A 21,436-nucleotide genomic window follows, 5' to 3' on the forward strand; every position below is an offset into this window, starting at 1 on the left:
GATGTAAATGTTCATGGGACTACCTGTCAACTCTTTGAAGGCTGCTGGGGAACATTTTACTTGACCTCAGCTTTCTACCATACCCATTTCTGGAACGCTGCTGTTTAGAAACTCACTCAGCATGGAAAATAAGTATTTTTAAAGACTTTTTAAAATGAATAAATCCAACAATTACTATTTTATCACCATCTATCTGTGTTTAAAGAAGTTAATGTTGTCTTTAGACAGTAAACTACAGCCCACTGCAGGCAAAATGCGCTTTATCCCATGATGCATTGGGTCTTCTTCTTCCTTCTTCTTCTTCTTCCTCTTAGTTTACAGGTGGCTCGATAATAAACGTTACAGGTGCACACCTCCACCTACTGAAGCGTGTAGAATCAGGGCATTATATATTCTGGATTGCAATTGGAGAGAAAGTAAAAAAAAAAAATCTGTAAAAAACCCCCAAATCTTGCCTTTATTATAAAACCTTACAAACAAATTTTACTGACCTTTATTAAATGTGTGTGATTGTGATTGAAACTCTTTGTGCATATATATGTGTGTATTAGTGAACATGTCTAACCTCGAAACACCTTGAATAACAACAATAATCTCAACCATTTCCACTACCACAGGAAAGAAATGACACAATTGAGGGCATATAATCTGAGATCTTTATTAAAAGATAAATAGCAGTGTGTGTGTGTGTGTGTGTGTGTGTGTGTGTGTGTGTGTTAACCCGCTTTTGGAGACAAGAGAGAACAGCTTGAACATGTGTATCGATACTGTTTATAATGAGTATTGAAACCGTTTCAAATATTCAGTATCGACATGTATGGATACTTCTGATCAAACTAGTATAGTATGTTTATCCACTTCTGCTCTTGCTCCTCTGTTCTTACTCCCAACAAACAAGGACTGGACAGTGGTTATGGGACCCATCCAGGGTTTTTCATACAGGTCCCCTTTTGCTAGCGCTGTCCAGTCCTGTTTCCCATCCCATCGTCTAGCCCTCTGATTGTTCTCCCAGGTTTATTTGCTTCAGAATAACTGTGCTTCTATTGTACTGCACACAACAAAACACCACAACAAAGATGGTGGATGGCAGAATATACAGTTACAGTGTCAAACATGAGGGGAGCAACATTGGTCCATTTTTTTTATTTTTAAAGAAAATAAAGATCATAGAAGTCCTCCCCAGCAGTTTGAAGTGATCCGACAGTTCACTCGACTCTGCCGTTCCCATGACAACGACATGACCAAAGAAACCACGACGCAGCCGGAGGTACAGTATTACCTACTCTGCTATTTAAGTGCAGTAAAGACAAACTGCCGCAATTCCTGTAGCGCATCAATATGCGTTGGGGAGCAACAATGAAAGTCTTCACTGGGTCGGAGTCCAGCTTTTATTAAAAACAGCTCGTTATTTTTTGAACACACCACAGGGTGGCCATCAAAGACACCCAGCTGGGACCAAGGGGTGCCCAGCAATCACTTAAAGGATCAGCTTGGATTGTTTTCAACCAGTGCGCAGTAGGACAAACAGCATTGAATCATCTGCATATAAATGTACTGATACTGGTGATACAGCCGGAGTAGTGTAAATATTTATTATGGGTTCCAAACCTTTTTCAGCTTTTGACTCTTTTCTTTCAACTACAGCTTGGCAATTTTTTTTATTAATTTGAGTACTTGTTGTTACACTGTGTCTCAAATGTCTACACTGTGAAACAGTTATTGCGGCATTCACAAAAAAAAAAGGTATTTTCAGTCACTTAATGAGCTTTGAGGTTCTGGTACTTTGCAGATTTGTTTTAAAACCTTTGATGGAGCCAGGCTAGCCGTTTCCCCCTGCTTTTAATTTTGAAGCTAGGCTAGGCTAATCACCTTTTGGCTACAGCTCATTACCAAGCAGACAGACATGAGATTGTATCATTAACATTGGTAACCTTTTCACTTAAGTCGTTGCATGGGCTGACTTATATAGGTTTATAACAATGACAACCCTGTGGGTGGTGCAGTTATTTAACTATCTTTCAAATGTAGACTTTAAGTTATATATAATTCTACAGTTGAGCAGATAGGTGGACCACTGGACGCTGTTGGAGAAAAAAAAAAAAACTTGTTGTAACGAGACACTGTTTGACTGTTGAATGTTTTCAAATTCTTTGTATGAAACTGGTCAAATTACGTGATTACATCCACCAAAATGACATCCACCATAAGCAACTTTAAACCCAGTTTTAGCAATGCTACTGTAAACACCACAGGACACCTTAAAGTAACCCGGAAAAAACTCAAAGTATTGAGAGGCGGAGGCATCAACCTCCCTTCTATGGCTCTGAATACAGCGGGAGGTTCACATCATAATCACATAAATACAGTACTGTTCAGACGACGATCTGCCCTACAGAGGGGTGGAGGGGTTACAATATACACAGCAGAGGGAGGGACCAACCACAAGCCATATCTACTGTAAGTATAGAAAGACTATTCACTAACTATCCATTTTGGTAAGGATACCATATTACTATAATAGACTCTTGGAGTTATCGGTCCAGAAGTCTTCTTTTCTTGCAAATTCTGCTGTTTTTGTTGCTTTCATCAGACAACGACAACAAAGAAAAGGAAGCTAAATGAAAGGCGGGACGCGACAGCTGGCAGACTTTCTTATTTCCCCCACTCCATCCAGTGTGATGTCATCTTGTCTTATTTGAATAATCATAGTGGGTAGTTTTTTTTTTTTTTCTTTTTTCGGGGAGTTGGGGGGGGGGGGCATTGAAGGCAGTCAAACTACCCCCGTTGTGCGTTCTTTATTTGGAGCTGGGTGGGTGAGGAGTGAATTTCTGGCTGTTTTTGTTGCCATATGACAGCCAGCCCCCCCCCCTTAACTCCTCCTCCTCCTCCGGACCTCCTGCTCATCACTTCCACAGCTGAGTGCTGAGGGTCTGGCCGGAAGCCGGCGGGGGAGCCGCGGGCCAGCCGGCCGCGGGGGCCCCTGACTGGCCACCACTCACAGCCATGCCTGACATCTGCTGGGTCATCTGAGTGAGAAAAAGACAGGGAGGGAGAGAGAGAGAGAGAGAGAGAGAGAGAGAGAGAGAGAGAGAGAGAGAGAGAGAGAGAGAGGAGGGAAGTCAGTGTTAGAATTCATCAGAGCTGAAACAGACAGATATTCCCTCATCCAAGAGCCAAGGGTGGGGTGGAAGGGGAGGCACTCACCGACCTCTAGCTCAACTCCCATGCCTCCATCCTTAGCTTTTTACCTTCGCCTCCGCTCTTAAAGACCCCCCCCCCTCCCCCCATACTTCTCTGCTCCCCTGCTCTCCATCCTGCCGCCTTATCTATTATGAATGTGCTCTGGTGCAGCGCTACTCGTTTATCTGGTCATCTGAGAGCTGGTGGTGGTGTGTGTGCTGGTAAGTGTGTGTGCTCGTTCATCAACTCACCATTCCATTCCATCTTCCTGCGCAATACACACACACACACACACACACACACACACACACACACACACACACACACACACACACACACACACACACACACACACACACACACACACACACACACACACACACACACACACAGACAAACACACACACACGTCGTCATCCACCACCCACATTGAATGTGTGTGTCTCACTGGTGATTTATGATCTTTCATTAACCTCCCTAGATGTCAGATGCTGACAACAATTTTGAGTGCCGAGTGCAACCCCCCCGCCCCCATAGACACTCACACAGTACACTGTTTGATATGAAGGGGTATAAGCGGTGTGTGTTTGTTTGAGCAGCAGGTAAACACACTTAAGGTTTACACACAGGGGCGTGACGAATAACATCATAAAAATACGAAAATACTCGCCTGCAAATGTCATATGTGTAGGGCTGTTATGTGAAAAGTAAGAACCGAACGAGTGGCTCTGGTTTGCGCTGCCTTTGTAAAGGTTGAATCTTCTCCATCCTGTGTCGTTGTACATTGTACAGGACCTTTTTCAATATGTTCGTTCCACACAACATGACGTTTGATGCTTTTATAAAAAAACTTGTCTCAACTCAATCTCAACTCGTCTTTAACTGTGCGTTCTTTGCTGGCCACAAAAACTGTTACTTTTGTTGTGGATACTTTTCTGTCTGAACTCAAATATTATGATGCGAAGAAGTGTTGCAATTTTTTTCTTCCAGAGCAGACATTTTTTAATTGTTCACCACAGTGTAAAACAACATAGAGCTCAATATTTACGACTCCTTTCAACCTTGAAAAAGGCAGCTCAGGCTAAACTACAGTTTAGCTCAGACAGACTGCCAGACGCCGCTCTGGGTCAATATGATCTTGGTAGTTGGTTTTCTGCCTGCACAAACCTTTAATTGAACTGTTGAAACTGTCACAAATTCACATCACTGTCCATATGAATACCTTCAATGCAAAATATTCAAAGGCGAGTATTTTTCATTTTCGTGTTGCTGCTGGACAGATATGTTTACTTTGTTGCATATTAAAATCATTCGAACATAGAGAGATCATATCCATTTTTCAAAACAGGGTCGGATGTCATTCCTCCCTTGATGTTGGCCGACAGACTACTTAAATATCCAGTTAGCTTTAACTTAACTTAGCTGATGTTTTTATTAACTGTGTTGGGCTTGATAATTAATGTCTTGTTTAATTAAATCCCTAATTGGCAGTGCAGCTTCAATTTAAGCTCCTTTGAGACAGATTAGGGATTTTGGGCTGTTTAAATAAAAATTGACTTGACGTTGTAAACTTGCTGCGTATGTATAAGAGAGTTTGGTTCATTCATTGGGAAGATTTGAAAGTTATGAAACGTAAGAGCCATTTTTCACCTGGTGTTAAGACTTGATCTGTCTGAATAAGGAAAAATGCATCAGATCCAGGAAACTAAAGCTCATACAGCAGCTCATGAGGGTAAAACTGTCTATAGTTAAATGTTTGATTACTGGAATAATACTGGACTGAAACACATGCCGAATGAAAATGACAAAACTAATGACGTAGCTTCCCATTATTCTATTATAGTTTATATAACAGTATTTCACAAACCTTTCTGGGGATCGACGTTTAAAAAATGACAAACCACCACTAGCCACTTCACAGCAGACTTTTGTAAGGAGAGAAGTTTGAGTTTGTGCATAAATGGACGTTCCCGATGATTTTTACTGCCTCCACTTGGCCGTCGCCATCTTGGAACATCAGATTTTTTTGCAACCGGTGAACGAAAGTATTTGGATTTTGCTGTCGGGACCTACATACGCCGTATACTGCTAGAGGCTGTGACCTGTCAATCTCAGTAAGCTCGCCCTAAAGCATACCCTGCTTTATGGTCTGTTTGACTCTAAATGGACCATCATTTACTAAATGAACATCATGCTGTATAGAAGAAGACTTGAAACTAGAGATTGAGACCATAAACTCATGTTTACAATGTTTACTGAGGGAATAAATCAAGAGAGAAGTAGAGTCATTTTCTCATAGACTTCTATACAATCTGACTTCTTTTTGCAACCAGAGGAGTCGCCCCCTGAAGCCCGTTAGAGTGTCGTAGTTGTAGTAGTTTGTCGCCTGGTTATAAGTAAGCAACAATTTGCAGAACAATAAAAACATTCTGACTTTCTTATGTGACTCAAAGTTGTACTGAAAATGTATTTGGCAACCCTAATTAAACCTCCCACGACCCATCTGTGGGTCCCTACCCATTCTTTGCGAATGCTCGATATACAGTATACCTCTCCTGGTCATGTGTCACTCCCAGCTAGTTCTACATTTTAAAATAACGTTGTTCCAAACATAGTGAATTCATCACACAGTAATTTCCTGGTAGGTTCTTAGGGGCAGATGGACAAGAAAGTGGCTCGACAGAATTTTTTTATACAGTAACTTTGGTGATAAAACACATTTTATATTTAATTGAAGCGGTTCTTCTTGTGCTTTCAACAAGGCTGAAAGGGGGCGAGGTCATTGATTCACTGTGCTCTGCAGCAGGGAGCAGAAAATACTAGAAGATCATATATTAACTTTTAGGACCAGGCTAATGGAACTCTTTGACAGCAGGTGTGGATGAAATAAGACGCTATGTTTATGACACTTTTATGTGGGTTACTAGACACACAGTAAACATGTTAGTGTGCTTCATAAAAGATTAATGTGCAGAGAAACTGGAGAGGAATAACAATCAGCCAGATGTTAAAATGAGTTCACCATTGCCATAAAACCAGTTATGCACCACCTCTCTGAGTGTGTTTGTGTATAAATAGTGTTACCTGGCTCATGCTCCACTGTCCTTGCTGCATGCCATACATGTTCTGCCCTTGGTTGGCTGGCATCCCGCTCTGCTGCTGCATGCCCACGTAGCCGCCGTTGGGCAGAGCCACGCCGGACATCCCGGACATCCCGGCCCCTCCGCCCATCATGGTGGTGCTGGTGGTGGGTGGTACGGCTCCGGCCCCGAAACCCTGCGGGGTGAACTGCATCTGAGGCTGGCCCACGTACATTCCTGCTGGAGCAAAGACACACACACATTATTCCAACTATCAGGCATATATTTTCAGCTCAACATAACAGAGCTGTGTTGAAGTAAATAAACAGTTTTTAGAATCCAGTTTTGCGATGAAGATATGTAGGAAAACAGTGAATTTAAAAAGGGAGAAATTGCTATTGTATTTTACGTGTTAGTGGTGAAGTCTCACAGTTAACTCTCCTAATGCACACAGAACATGGCTTTTATTGTGAAGCAGCCATAGGGGGTGCAAAACATTTGGCACCACGGTAAACCCTGGATGGGTCAAATTAAGGATCTGTGTTGTTAAAATGAACTTCAAACGGGGCTTCAAAATCAACCGTGATTAAAATATTTACGATTATACATTTAAAGTCAGAAAAAACATTAACGTGAAATTAAAAACTTCCCAAAATGGAAAAACACTTTTTTATTACTGCCTCTAATGTTTAATCTGAATCCGCAGAATGTCATATTTCATTAAAAACACCCATCAGCACCACATGAGACCATTGTGGGAATGTGATAAGTGGCAAAATAAGACACACATCTATCAGGCTTTTATTACTGAGTGGGAAGACTTCAAGGAACAGAAAAAATATTTTAATGGACAAAATATCCTCTAATATTAGTCAGCTGTGTTGACTCCACGTACAAAAAGTCAGGAGAATCCACCTGATGCTGAAATATGGACTCTTTAAGCGCAATTCATATCTCAAAGTTCTAAAATCCTCGACTGGTTCAGGTTCAAAGTATAAATCAATCAAGGATGCATGGACTGTTTGTAGTATTTTGGAACCTTTTTAGCTGCACTTAGATCCACAAGCATCCTGCATAGGCATCCATGCTCACACACACTCACACTCACACACACACACACACACACACACACTCACACACACACACACACACACACACACACAGAAACAGGATGAAAGTCAGTGATTTGAGGCATTAGCCTGGCGATGTTCCCTTGGCTTTGATCTCCATCAGCATCTATTTGGACTCAAGAGAGGACAATAAGCAGCAGAAAGCCCTTCATGCTGATTTTCAGCCCCAATCCTCCATCAGTGTGATCATGCAGCGATGCAGTCATTGTGTACAAATCTGCTGCCTCCTGTCTCTCACCATTCAGGAAATCATATGTACCGCTAACGCTTTCCTGCATGCTCCCAAATATGCAGGTTGATGTACGTAGCATGCATATGTATAAACAGCCGCTTACATACGTCAGTGTTTACACATAATATCTGTGAGAGGAGCGTGAATCTGCTTGTCTGTCTGTGCTGCTGCTGCGGTGGGACTCCGGTAAGTGGACCTGCCTACTTTTCAGCACGCTGACCTTTCATCTGCCATCACTCTCCTCCATTTATATAATGCATCTTTCATCTAATGTTTGTGTGAAAGTGTGTGTGTGTGTCTCTGTGTGTGTGCAAACACCCACGTCTGAGTGTGCGCTCTTGTGCTTATATGACAGTGTGTTTTTTCGCCCCCCTGTTTATGAAACACCATGTGCATGTTCTTTAGCTCTCTATATTACACATTTAAGTGGTTTGACCTGCCGCTCCTTGAATTCAAAATACATGGTAGCTGTTGAGGATCCTCGCCTGGACAGCTAGCATTTGTTATGGCAAAATCTAGGATGTATTCTACGTAACTGGCTTCAAACATTGGGGGCAGGGCCCTCATAAACACAATGCAACCTAGAACAATTGGGGGGTGGGGGGTGTTAGGTCTCAAGGCAAAAAAGGTTTGGAACCAGCGTTCTATGTTTTCATTTGGGGTGTGTCTGTAAAGGTGTGGACATACTACATTTTAGAACAAATTCCTTTCATGGTATTTGCTAGTGATGTAACGGTCGACTGTCAATCCGTGATCTGTACTGATCCCCCCCAACGGTTCGGGATCCATGTGAACCGCAGATTATTTACACTTTGTAACGTTACCCATCACAGTGTGAAATAAAGTTTTACTGACGATCGATATCAGCCAATATTCAGTAAAATATATGATCAGGACATCTTTTATGCTTTTCTAGTGGCCAATCTCTGATAATGTTACATTGTAAACAGCCAATCATTGTTTGAATTGACAGGAGAAGGGCTAGTAATGTTAGCAGCACCGCTAACGGCTATTCAAACAACAAAGGGATCTGTATCTGCAAATATGGATCATCAATGATCGACAGTTAGAGTGGGCAGCAAAAAAACGTGATGAGGGATCTCTAAAAGTTAGATTTGCTCCCTTTTTTCTTTTCTGCTGATCCAATCTGTGATCCGATTTGTGACTCTGACACGTGATTCGATCCGATCCGTGAGTTTTATGGTCCGTCGCACCACTATCATTTGCAGAAATTTGGAGTGTTTTTAGGCAAAAGGCTGTGGCTAGCTATCTACATACATACAGACTTTGTGCAGGCTTAGTCTGACAGCTCAGTTGCTGGAAGATCTCAAAACTCGGCCATCGCATTCCACCTGTATCGGCTATTTTCATCCAGTCTAGCTCCTTTTGGCTCTTTTTCTCTGTACATTTATGGAACAATGACATATGACATTGCTCCAGTTAAAACATTTTCAACTCAAGCAAACACGCCTTTGCCTCAATTTAAACCTCCCAGGGTAGAACTTTGTCTTTCCTTTCAGTTTATATGTGAGGTTGCTGCCTTTTAACCTCCCTCCCTGGCAACTTGGGGGCAGCGCAACAAGCAATAAACACAAAAAACGGCATTTTAGCAAACGTGATAGCAACCACACTTGTGTTAGTCCCCACCAACTCCTGAGGAAAATATCTGGCTCTTTAGCTGCCAAATGCTACGCTACGTTCACGTTAGCTTGCTCTTCTGTTTGGTGCAGATAGTATAGTGTAGTGGGTTTAACAGACCTTTTTTTGATAAGAGTGAACCATAACAGTACAGTTGATCGCCATAAAACCAACGCCAAAATGAAAGTGGTGATGCCTGGTGTTGAGGCGGGGTTTGTTGCACACTGTAGCTGTAAACTACAGCGTGAAAGCTTTGGTTGAGCAGCTGAGATCTCAACAGTAGACTTTATTTTATTCAAGTCTTTGCATGTTGAGGGTATTTACTGTAGTTGACCAGATTAAAGGAGGATGTAGAAATAAAATGCTGCAAATTCAAATGAGTTTGGTGTGAACACATTTTTAGCCACTCAGTTTTAATGCAGATACTGGAAGAGACGATCCAGCTCATCTGACTCGACGTGGACGAGAAAGGGTGAATGAAAATGCTGCCTGTGTGTGTGTGTGTGTGTGTGTGTGTGTGTGTGTGTGTGTGTGTGTGTGTGTGTGTGCGTGCGTGCGTGCGTGCGTGCGTGCGTATGAGCACCTGCAGCAGGCTGTAGCTGGCTCTGCGGCTGAGTGGCCACTGAGCTGCTGGCGTACAGAGACAGGATGGAGTCCTTAGATAGCAGCTTCTTCTTCTCCTCCGCCTTGGTGGTGGTGGTAGTGGAGGTAGAGGAGGAGGCAGAGGAGGAGGTGGAGGGGTCTGCCTGGGAAGGTGCTGTACCAGAGCCGGACTGTCAGGGAGGCAGAAGAGGGGGGATGCAGAGAAACATCATTAAATATGTATAGTATCACCCCAACATATTTATATCTCAGTGTATAGATTAAACTTGCTCTTGTTCACCTCACACATGGATGTATATATAATACAGTGCAGAGTTGCATGTGCCAACAGTAAGGCTTCACATTTTTTTCAATACTAGTGCTGATATTCTTTTGCCAAAATTTTGCCCCAAAATTACTTTTTTTAAAACCATACAACTATTTTCCAATCCCTTAGAGAACAATACTAAATTAAAGTGTGGCTGGAGCCTATATATACCTGATCAGCAGAGAAGAAAACTCCATTTGAAAAAGGTTAATATTGTAGATGTGAGTTTATGCCTAATTTTTTCATCTTCAGATGTTTTTCTCATTCCCTTCCATCTTAATTCTCTGCTGATTCTTGTTTGCTGTTGATACAAACTCAACCCTTTCTTCATTTTTACAATGTTTTTTGTTAAATTATGGAAGACGTACAGCACTTCTTCTTTTAGTACAACAACAGAGTCGCACTATTCACCAGCTTCACTGTTTATCAGAAATGCTATTTTCCGCTAATCAGACCCGGCGACAGATGAGAATCTGTGGGCGGGCCATGGATTTCTGCAATAGGCCCAATGTTAACTGTAAAGGCGGCATGTGAGTGTTGTGATCAGGCTAGTTATACAATTAAAAGTAAATCCTCCCCTTTCTTTACGAAGGATATGCGAGTCGCGTAAAGTCACGGGCCGTATTCCATTTTTTCCCCTGGCAAGCAGTCCAGGTAGGCCGAATATTCACTGGCCTGGTAACAACTTATGTAACATACTAAATATTGGTGCTCCAACTGATTTTTTTGAATTATTTTATTGTAAACAAGCTTTTGTTATGCAACGTGAATGTCTTTATCATCGAAAAATTGGAATGCTTACCTCTCAAACTTGTTTACCTTCTTAATTAATTATTGATTGTAATTTAAAAAATATAAATAACAAAACCACACACACAGTTTAAAAACCTGCATTTATTTTGACGAACTGATATCTCACAAAGACGATGTCGCATTCACACTTGTAAAGTTAATTGTAGAGCTCCACAAGTTTACGTTCAGGGTGTCCAAAACGCAGTCGCGAGACTTTTAACCAAATTTCGTAGGCATGATTTTATCTCCCTTATTTTACCTTCCCTTCACTGGCTGCTTGTCCTTTTTAGAATTTATTGTAAAATGTTTCATCTTGACTTTTAAGGCCCTGCATGTTTTAGCAATAAGCCACCTGGCTCTCTAGCCTCTTATTCCTTCCGTAAAATCTGAGCTCTTATGATAAAGTCCTGTCAGCTGGTACCTGGTCAAGGCTGATGGTGACAAGGTGACAGGACATTTGCTGTTAGGGCTCCAACTCTCTGGAAAGGTTTACCTCAAGAACTTAGAGAGGTAAACTCACTGCCCTCTTTTACATCATCTCTGAAGAATCACTTTTACCAAGTGAAACCCAACACTTCCTGCCTACACGTTTCACACTAAAAGCCTTGGAGCAGCTCCCTTTCTTGGAAGACTTTTAATGTTTAACATCTGAAGTAAAAGTTTAATTGATGGTAGCTTAATACAGGCTGCTGGTAGTTACACTTTAATGATCAGTACCAAAAACGGTCCTATGCATCAGAAAAGCTACATGGACGCGTCTGAGTGGAAACCACAGACTGTTAATAAGAAGTGGACGTTGTCGTCGCAATGTCACCCATTGGTGCGTGGACTGCCGTTTTGAAGCAACATTTTGAAGTCTCGAGTTTGGCGTTTTGGCTGTCGCCATCTTGGATTATGGCTGTCGCTGTTCTTGCTTTCCTGAAACCAGTGAACGGAAGTGACCATATTTGGACGGCTGAGGAGTGACATACAGATGCCGTATACGTCCTTTGGTAGCAACCTGTCAATCCCAGTAAGACCGCCCGAAAGCATACTCCACTTTGTGCATCATTTACTAAATATACATCATGCTGTATTGAAGAAGACTTGAAACTAGAGATTGAGACCATAAACTCATGTTTACAATGTTTACTGAGGTAATAAATCATGAGAGAAGTAGAGTCATTTTCTCATAGACTTCTATACAATCTGACTTCTTTCTTCAACCGGGTTGTTAGAGAGAATTGTTTTTTAAGATACTTCTGAATTCACCCTTCTGTACCGGAGCTTGCCGCCTGATGGATACCATGGAAACCATGCCGTAGACATGAGTTTTCAACACACTGCCAACTACAGTTTGGAAGAATATCTGTCTGCCATGAAGAGAAATCCACTCGGCGTATAAAAGATCCAAACTTTATCCATGTGGAAAGCATAACCGAGACTTAACACAGACAAACTGGGCACACAGAGCGGGAGTATATTAAACCCATACATACTCTGTATATCAGGCAGAGAAAAGATGAAACAAGACAGTAAAACAGGAGAGAGGCGAATAGAAGAGACAAGATGAAAATAAAAGGGGAGGAGAGCAAGAGCTGAATAAAAGGATGGGAGAGAAAAGAAAACTTGAGACAACAGAGGAGAAGCATTGTCACTGTAAGTGAGACAGATGACGTTAATTAGGCTGCTGCAAAGAGAGGTAGACACACACACACACACACACACACACACACACACACTGTCTTGCTCACATGCACCTTTTAATTTTTTTTTTTTTTTTTAAACCTTTCAGGCACACAACCATTATGTCTAATGGATGGAGCTGCCAGAAAAGTAACACCTGCTTAAGAGCTCTGTTCAGGTGTGTGTGTGTGTGTGTGTGTGTGTGTGTGTGTGTGTGTGTGTGTGTGTGTGTGTGTGTGTGTGTGTGTGTGTGTGAAGTGAACAGAGGGAGAAAAGGGAAGGCGATAGTCAGCTGGACTTCATGAATACGATAAGGGTGACTGTGATAAACAGGGTCTTCTGCAAAACACACACACACCCACTCTCTCGCTCTCTTTTGGTGAATAAACACTCTGAATTCTCTTAGTCACACACAAACACACTCACACACACACACACACACACACACACACACACACACACACACACACACACACACACACACACACACACACACACACACACACAGCTTTGGAAGTGTGTTGTGCTCAACTGCTTAGCAGGCAGTGCTGCTCCCCTCCGTCTCTCTCTGCTGACTTCCTTTGACTGGGTGAGGGAAGGAAGGGAGGAGAGGGGGGGAGGTGAGAGAAGAGATAGCAGGAGGAGGGAGGAGACGGAGAGGAGGGAAGGGAAGGATGGAGGAGAAAACAATGGGGGGACGGAGGAAGGGAGTTAAGAAAAGGTGAGAGGAAGGGAGAAAGAGAAGGAGAAGGGCGGAAGGTGGGCCGAAGGGGGGAGGACAGAACAAGTAAAAAGAGAGGAAGGAGAGATTGATCGGAGGCTGAAAACAAAGACATGGAGGAGGAGTGAATGAGAAGAGAGAGAGGAAAAAAAAGAAGGGAAAGGGAGGACAAGTGGGGAGGAAAGGAGGCAGAGCAGATGACGTGGAAAGATAATAATCATCACCAACACATACACTCGCTCCGTTTTCTCTCGAGTGAACCTAGTTTAGGTGAGTCAAGTGTTGACGGAGGCAGGATGGAGCCTCCTTCCTATTAATAGCTGCAGCACATTAGCATGATACTGGCTCCTGATTATAGGAGCGAATGGGAGGTGAGAACACGCAGCAAACTGTCCTCACCTGATCCGTCTGGATGTCTGAGAGAGACAGAACGCGACTCAATCAAGGGGGCTGAGCCTATTTGCTGCTAAGCTTGTTCCCAAAAAGTAAAAAATAAAAAAAATAAATCACATTTAACAGACTTTAAAATCCTCCCAAACTGTGTTAATCGCCAGCCGTTCAACCTTCCTTCTGGGAGACATATATTTGTAGAACGCACGGCGTGACTCAGACAGAGTCTAACGGCTCTATGGGGCCTGGGGAAAGCGGATGAAAACTGCTCGGAGGTGGGGTGAGTGTAATTAAGTTTGTATGGAACTTCAAGAATCTTAAAAACTCACTGTACGATACCAGCCAAGCATCAAACAGCAGACAGACACAGTTAGAGACTAGCTGGTGAACTACCACTGAAGAGGCAAATTATATTTTCTCAGGGGTTGGTGGAGACCAAAACAGAGTTAAAGAGAGTGAATTTTGGACTTATATGATCACAAACATGACTCATAATGAATGACAGCGATGTTGCTTGTCTGCTTAATGTGTAAAAAAAAAAAGAGGACAGAAAATCAATGATGACCTCACAGCAGACACTTTGACATGTCAGACTGAGGCGTAACTGGAATAAAGACATTGTTATTGTCATTAGTTAAAGTTGTGCTTTTTCAAAAAAAGTCAAAATGTCCGCTGTTAAACTACAATAACTGCCTGGTGGTTGTATGCCTCCGCCAGTCACTCAAGTCGCAATTTAGATTCACGTCTGTTCAAAATGTAATTTTGTCCTATGAGACATTTCTGTTAAATTGTAAAAAGAATTGCATAACAATTTTTGAATTATGTCCAGTTATTGCAAAGTCACACTTTTGAAGCTTCGAATAAGTTCATCCTCACGTTCAGGTGGGATTTTTTTTGAGACATTTATTCCAGGTGTTACTGAGATATCGCTGGAATGGGACTGATGGAAGGACGAACGGACAGACAGTGAACCCAAAAACATAATTCCTGTGGCCAAGGCTGATACTGGTGTGGAGGTATTAAAAAGCTTTATTTGCAATAACAATCAGCAGTGCTCTATTGCTAGCTAGGTTGTTTTGGCTTCCAAAGGGGCATTGACCAGAAAAAGTTAGTGAACCACTGGGAGACAACCTGTATATTGATTAACTATATACTGTAATAAATACTACATTCAATTTATTTGGCAGTCACTTTGATCAAACCACCAACCCTATAATTTATGGCCTACCTGACCTAAAAACTACACTTTATGGTCAATCAAACTTTCTTTCATTAGCAGGTGTTTCAATTACTGTGAAGCAAATGAGACAGCAGAGACTTTAAGTAGCCTTAACCTCGTACTGGCTGCACGCCTTTCTTCAAATCCAGGCCTCTTTTGTAACAGTGTAAACATTTTCCATCTCGCTTTCACTCCTCCAAACGGATGTGACTGCCAGACACTCCAGGAGTATTAGCGCAACTAGCTTTGGAAAGAGCAGCTAGCCAGTCCAGCAGATTTCTTGCCAAAGCTCAAACTGGTGGCACACGATGCAGAATGCGGTGGTGCATTGGTTTTAACCTCACATCTAGGGGAAGGGAAATTCAAGCTGAGCATGTCACATGGGTATCTACACGTTTTCTTTTGTCTTTCTCAGTCACACATAACATAGGGCGTCCAAATAGTGTGCAATGTGCTGCAGGGCTCCTAGCAGCACATTGTGTTATAGAAAGCCTCTTCAACAAGGCTCCATTATTCCCCGCTGATGTTGGTGTTGATGGGTTCAGCCAGAGCTCTGAATTACCACTCTGACAGCATTTTCCTCACTGTCGCTATTCATAGACCTCTACAGCAACACAGACACACACACACACACACACACACACACGCACACACGCACTAGACTTTCTTTCTCTATATGGTTTTCCATCACTGCTTGAAATACTCATAAACTCCCCTCTGATAGACCATCTGTTGCTTTAAAACCACACTACTAGGTTCTCTCTGTGTGTGTGTGTGTGTGTGTGTGTGTGTGTGTGTGTGTGTGTGTGTGTGTGTGTGTGTGTGTGTGTGTGTGTGTGTGTGTGTGTGTGTGTGTGTGTGTGTGTGTGTGCTAAAGGATTTGGGCTAATTTACTGAAAACAAAAGCAAAGCTGGCCTTGGAAATCTGAATTCAAAGAAGAGAGGGCCAGTAAGAAACAGGACGGAAAGACAAATGAAAGGAAGAATTAGTACAAGAAGTTACTGGTCAGATCATTACATCATTCCTCTGTATCCCCCCTCTCACTCCTCATCCCTTCTTCAGGAATCAACTGCATTTCCTTCTTTTCTTTTTCTACTTAATTCGTTTCCAAGTCATTTCTTGTTCCCTTGAGCCCTTCTCTCCTTCCTCCTGCTTAGCCCTCAGACACAACTTGCTTCGACAAAAGCTTCTACTTCATTTTATCTTTCATGTTAACATAAAACAAGCCATTTTCATCATTGGGACGGGCTTGCGAGGCGTTGGTCAGATGAGTTTTATTCCTGCACAATGTGACTTTCAGCAGTATTGACAAGAAAAGTAGACTTCAGGACTTGATGAGAAAAATACTCGTAACTTTAAAATTAATCAGTATATACTAACAATGGATTAAATTACTAGATTTAATGTGACGAATATAGTGACGAACACACAAAGAATCAAACTCCTCACTTTGCGGTTCCCCTCAGCTCTACTGAGCGTTTGAGCGTCTGTAAAGGGCGGAATTAGTGGGATTATTCTAGGAACTAGAATTCCAAAAGAATCGGTCGACGTGAGGTCACAGTGACCAAAAAAATTAGTTCCAATTTTAGTCCAAGTAAATTTGAAGAAATTTCCCTTTGGCGTTCCTGAGATATCACATTCACAAGAAAGGATTGGACGGACGAACGGATTATGTAAAAGTAATCCCTTTCAATCATCCGTTATGGCCCACTAAAAGTGTGTGGTGGGGTCCCTATCATCGGAGACCATGCTTTTATTATTTAGCCGGTCGTCTCTGGTTGTCAACGTCTATAAAATCGTGGTGACCAGTTGCCAGATTGTAAGTACGCATCCAAGAGGAGCATATGAAAATGGCGGACACAGCACAGAAAAAAAATGCAAATATAGCAAATCCAACCATTAAGCGGACTAACCACGTTCCAAAATGACAGTAAATCGGGGGTTTACTTTCACTAGCGAGCCGTCAGGGGGTCCAACTACAACCCGCATCCGACAAATCATTCTGCCTTGAAGCTCATTGTATTTCATTTATGGCCCCGCAATTTTACTTCTTCGGTTCAGACTTCTAAAACCTGCTTTCATCTGCAGCATGCAACTGTTTTCAGCAAAATAAAGCCCTAAAAACCCCATCTAACATTACCTAAGTCAGGCAGATCACATTATTGACTGGCTTGAGAGCCAAAGAGCCAGATAGTTGCAAGAGACCAAAACAGCGCTAGAAAGAGATTGACATTTTGACAAGTGGCCACAATTTTTTTTTTTAATCAATGAATGCAGGTTGATCTAATGCAAGTCACCAACTTCAGTTCAGAAAGGGGTAAATATACTCACATTTACACATATAGTCGGATTAATGCTTTCGTTGCAATTAACTTCTCCCTCTTCAGTGATTTCTTTAAAGTTAGCTACATTTTAGACATGCTTTGTTTAAAGTGGGCTGCAAATTATCATCTGATTGTGCTGTGTCTTGAGTAGATGTCTCTTTGATCAGATGGCTTTTATGTTGGATGAGGGGATGTTCCGTCTCTGACTTCATGTCCACAGCAATTTGGAACTGGGGTTGTTTGTCAGCAATCAGGGGAACACTTTGGTCCCCCTGGTAATGGGAACAATTATGGCTAGAGCATCATTCTGATCGATATATATACACACAATATATAGTACAAGCTGAACTGTGAGCATATAACTGTAACATTTGAATAAAATACAACAATAGTCATTGTAGACTGACAATGACTGAGGAACAGATTTACTAAGAAAGGGCTTTTCACAAAAGTTTGCTGAGATTTTCCAAGTATGCAGTCACAATCTGTGTTTATTTAGTGCCTGATTTACTAAGAAAGCAGGTCATTACGCAGTCAGCCATAGAATAGGGTAGACTGTGTTAAGTGTCAATGTTATAATAATAGCCTTATTACTGATGCATGTTTCATTGCATCGCCGCATTCTTCCTTGTAGCTCATGTAAATCCCACCTGCTACTTTTCATGTGCACGGTCCTCCCTTAAATGCACATGCAATGAGGAGAGAGACCATAGAAATAGAACAGTAGTAGAACTGAAACTCCCTTTCAAACCTACGTAGCAGGATGGTCTGAGCGGCGGCCATTTTTATGTGTACCATTAACATTGGGGGGGGATTTCAGTTCTGGTGGTGGTCATTCAAGCCAGTGCTCCAGCTGGGTGCGCACCATCGCACTCAGTCTCTCAGGGCTGGTGGGACTTCATGCTCCACGTCTTGTGGGTCCCTGCCCTCACCTTTGAAACTTGACTTATTCCATCATTCCTCTCCTGACCTGCTCTCCGCCCACTCGTCCCTCTTCCCATATTTCTACTGCCCCGAACACATTTCCCTCCCCTAACTGATCCTTGTGCACCATGTCTCATCCCTCACTCTTTCTCCTTTCCTCCATCCTTCTTTTCCTGCCCTTCACTTCACTTTTTATTGTATTTTTTGGTAGCTGGGAGAAAGTGTGTGTGTGGAAGAAGAGAAAGAAAGATATATATATATATCTTTCTCTTCACACACACACACACACACACACACACACACACACAATATATTATATATATATTATATATGCATGTGTGTGGAAGAGATAAAGATATATATATATTATATACATATATATATATATATATATATATATATATATATATATAATATATAATATATATATGTGTTTTTTTATGGGGTGCTGGAGAGAAAGATATATATATATATCTTTCTCTCTTATATATATATATATATAGAGAGAGAGAGAGAGAGAGAGAGAGAGAGGGATAACACAAATCCTCCCCCTCCTACAAGGCTGTAATCGTATTTTGGTAATTGACGTATTCGCAGATAGGCGAGCGCTCCCCGATGCCAGTTAATAGCTGCATGAATCAGCAGGCTTCCCCTTTCTCCACGCACTGAGCTAATCACAGCTGTAAAGCAATATCTGCCTGCTGAATCCCAAATGCAGCCCTCTGTATGTGTGTGTGTGTGTGTGTGTGTGTGTGTAAAGTTAGGTGGAGGTGTAATGGCTGTCAAAACTGTGCATGTACTGTGTATATGTATGTATATTGACCTTGCGATTTTGGGGGTACCGGTAAGTTCATGGTGGTTGCAAATATTGCGTGTAGACGAGTAAGGGGTCAGGAAGTACATTCATTCTACAGCGGAGAGTTTGGCTCCTTATGGCCAGAAGGTCACCAGAATTCAAATTTCTTCCTCTGGGAAACGGAAACATGCACATGCCAGTTTGTCAGACAAACAATCACATGTTAACCTTCACACCAAGGCTGAGGAGATTATTATCCACACCACTGTGAGGTAACGGCCTTTTCCCTATGCTGCTGGAAAATGTCAGTGCAAGTCTCCACGCTCCGCTGGACACGGCTCAGACAAAGACCGGCAACATCTCTCCTGGTGCAAGAAAAAAACCCTGAACTTTGGCGGAGTTTGAGGGCGACATGCGAGAAACGTCTTCCAACATTTGTGGCGTGTAAATGCAATACAAGTCCCAGCTGTGAGAGCTGCAGTAAAATGCCTTTTTTCTGACTGTGACGGAAACAAATTGTACTCTTTGACATTTAAATATTACATTCTACAAGACAGACAGAGCTGCCGCAGGTGCCGTCTGCTATCAAACAGCCACTCTGGAGCAATCTGCACTTGCAGTGTGTTAAGTGCAGAGCGGCAGTCCTAGACTGTATCAGATAGCACAACTCTACTGCAAAAATAAATAATCATTTTTATTTCAACACCACAAAGGCTCTCCTATTTGACGCAAAGTGGTGCAAGTACATTTTCAGGTACTTGTACTTCTTTCTCTATTACCATGCTACTTACCACTAGTTCATTTGAGATGAAATATCTTTAGCTTTTACATCTATTAGCATCACTGAGCCTCTAGAATGGTTCAAAGGACAGCATGCATGCATTATGCAGCTCACGGTAGGTGTGAAATTCCAGTCCTGTCTCTTTGTCCAGTAATAAAGTGGTGTCAAAAATCAAAAACCTACACAGTTTTTTTTTGTTTTTTTTAAATCGCAATTTCTTGCTTTTTGTCTTTACATCACACATCCATAGCCATGCACCTTTATAACCTCAATGGCTTAAGATGAATATCTCAAAGAGCATTTGTCTTTTAAAATAAGTATATTCAATTAGTGGAGAGAATATATGCAGGATGTTAATCGTTTAATGTTCTTGTTGTCCAAACGATTGTATGTCAGTGTATCTTTGTAAGATGTACTTTTAAAAAAAAGTTATTTTTGAACTGGTCTTTAAAGAAATTCCGAAAAAGAAAATAGCAAATTCACTGTTATCCTTTGGCGCTGTACAACAGCATGATCTCGGCTGTGTTTAAATTTATGCATATTTGTTGTGAGCATAAATCCGTGTTCATAAATTATTCGTAGAAATGCTTGTACAGTATGTCTGATTTGCGCATGAAATTGTACATACCTAACATTGATTAACGAGGGCCCAAGGTAAGAGGAGGGGGAGGAAGAGGACATATGAAGGCTAAGGAGGAGAAGAGGAACAGGAGAAGCACTCTGTGTACAGATTGGAGGAAAATATATGTTTGTGAGGGAATTAATGGTGAGTGACAGTAGAGAGCGGGAAGGAAACTGGAAGGACAGGGGAGAGGGAAGACATATATACGAATAATAATGGAGCAGAGCAACTGTGAAGAAAAAAAGTGGTTTAAGGTGTAGGCAGAGAGAAGGTAGACCATAACAGGTGGGTAGAAAAACTATGTTGTGGTGTGTAAAACATACTACAATGCCTATAAAAAGTATTCACCCCCTTGGATGTTTCACCCTTTTGTTGCTTTTATCCATGAAATCATGGTCAATATAATTTGGCTTTTTTGACAAGAATTTGCAAAAAAAACAACCTCTTTAATATCAAAGTGAAAGAGGTATTTCCAAAATAATGCCAATTAATTAAAAATATATAAGGTAAAGTAAATGATTGCATAAATATTTACCCCCTTCAGGTCAGTATTTAGTAGATGCACCTTTGGCTGCAATCACAGCACTGAGTCTGTGTGGATATGTCTCAATCAGGCTGGCACATCTGGACACTGCAATTTTTCTACATTCTTCCTCGCAAAACAGCTCAAGCTCTGTCAGCTTGCTCGGGGATCGGGCGTGAACAGCTCTTTTCAAGTCCAGCCACAAATTCTCGATTGGATTGATGGATCATGTTCCCCTCTACCTTTACAAGCCTTCCAGGGCCTGCTGCATGATGCTGCCACCAACATGCTTCAAGGTGGAGATGGTGTGTTTGTGGTGATGTGCAGTGTTTGGTGTTCGCCAAACATAGCGTCTAGTCTGATGACCAAAAAACTATATTTTTGTCTCATCAGACCAAAGAACCTTCTTCCAATTGACCTTGGAGTCTCCCACATGCCTTTGGGCGAATTCCAGGCGAGATTTCATATGAGCTTTTTTCAACAGTGGCTTTCTCTTTGCCACTCTCCC

At 41.9% G+C, this 21,436-nt stretch overlaps 1 protein-coding gene across 3 annotated transcripts in view; it reads right to left on the reverse strand.

Moving 5' to 3' along the window:
• Positions 1 to 642: 642 nt before the first annotated feature.
• The window catches only part of smap1 (small ArfGAP 1), a 105,649-nt gene continuing 84,855 nt past the window's right edge, over positions 643 to 21,436 (reverse strand). For all 3 annotated transcript variants that reach the window (XM_054600097.1, XM_054600095.1, XM_054600096.1), the window contains 3 exons: positions 9,844 to 10,033; positions 6,265 to 6,497; positions 643 to 3,026 (listed from right to left, as the gene is read on the reverse strand). In XM_054600097.1, coding sequence (XP_054456072.1) covers positions 2,904 to 3,026; positions 6,265 to 6,497; positions 9,844 to 10,033 — 546 coding nt within the window. In that variant the 3' untranslated portion in view covers positions 643 to 2,903. The remainder of the gene's footprint in view (positions 3,027 to 6,264; positions 6,498 to 9,843; positions 10,034 to 21,436) is intronic.

Source organism: Anoplopoma fimbria, chromosome 6, assembly GCF_027596085.1.
Source record: "Anoplopoma fimbria isolate UVic2021 breed Golden Eagle Sablefish chromosome 6, Afim_UVic_2022, whole genome shotgun sequence".
NCBI classification, from domain to species: domain Eukaryota; kingdom Metazoa; phylum Chordata; class Actinopteri; order Perciformes; family Anoplopomatidae; genus Anoplopoma; species Anoplopoma fimbria.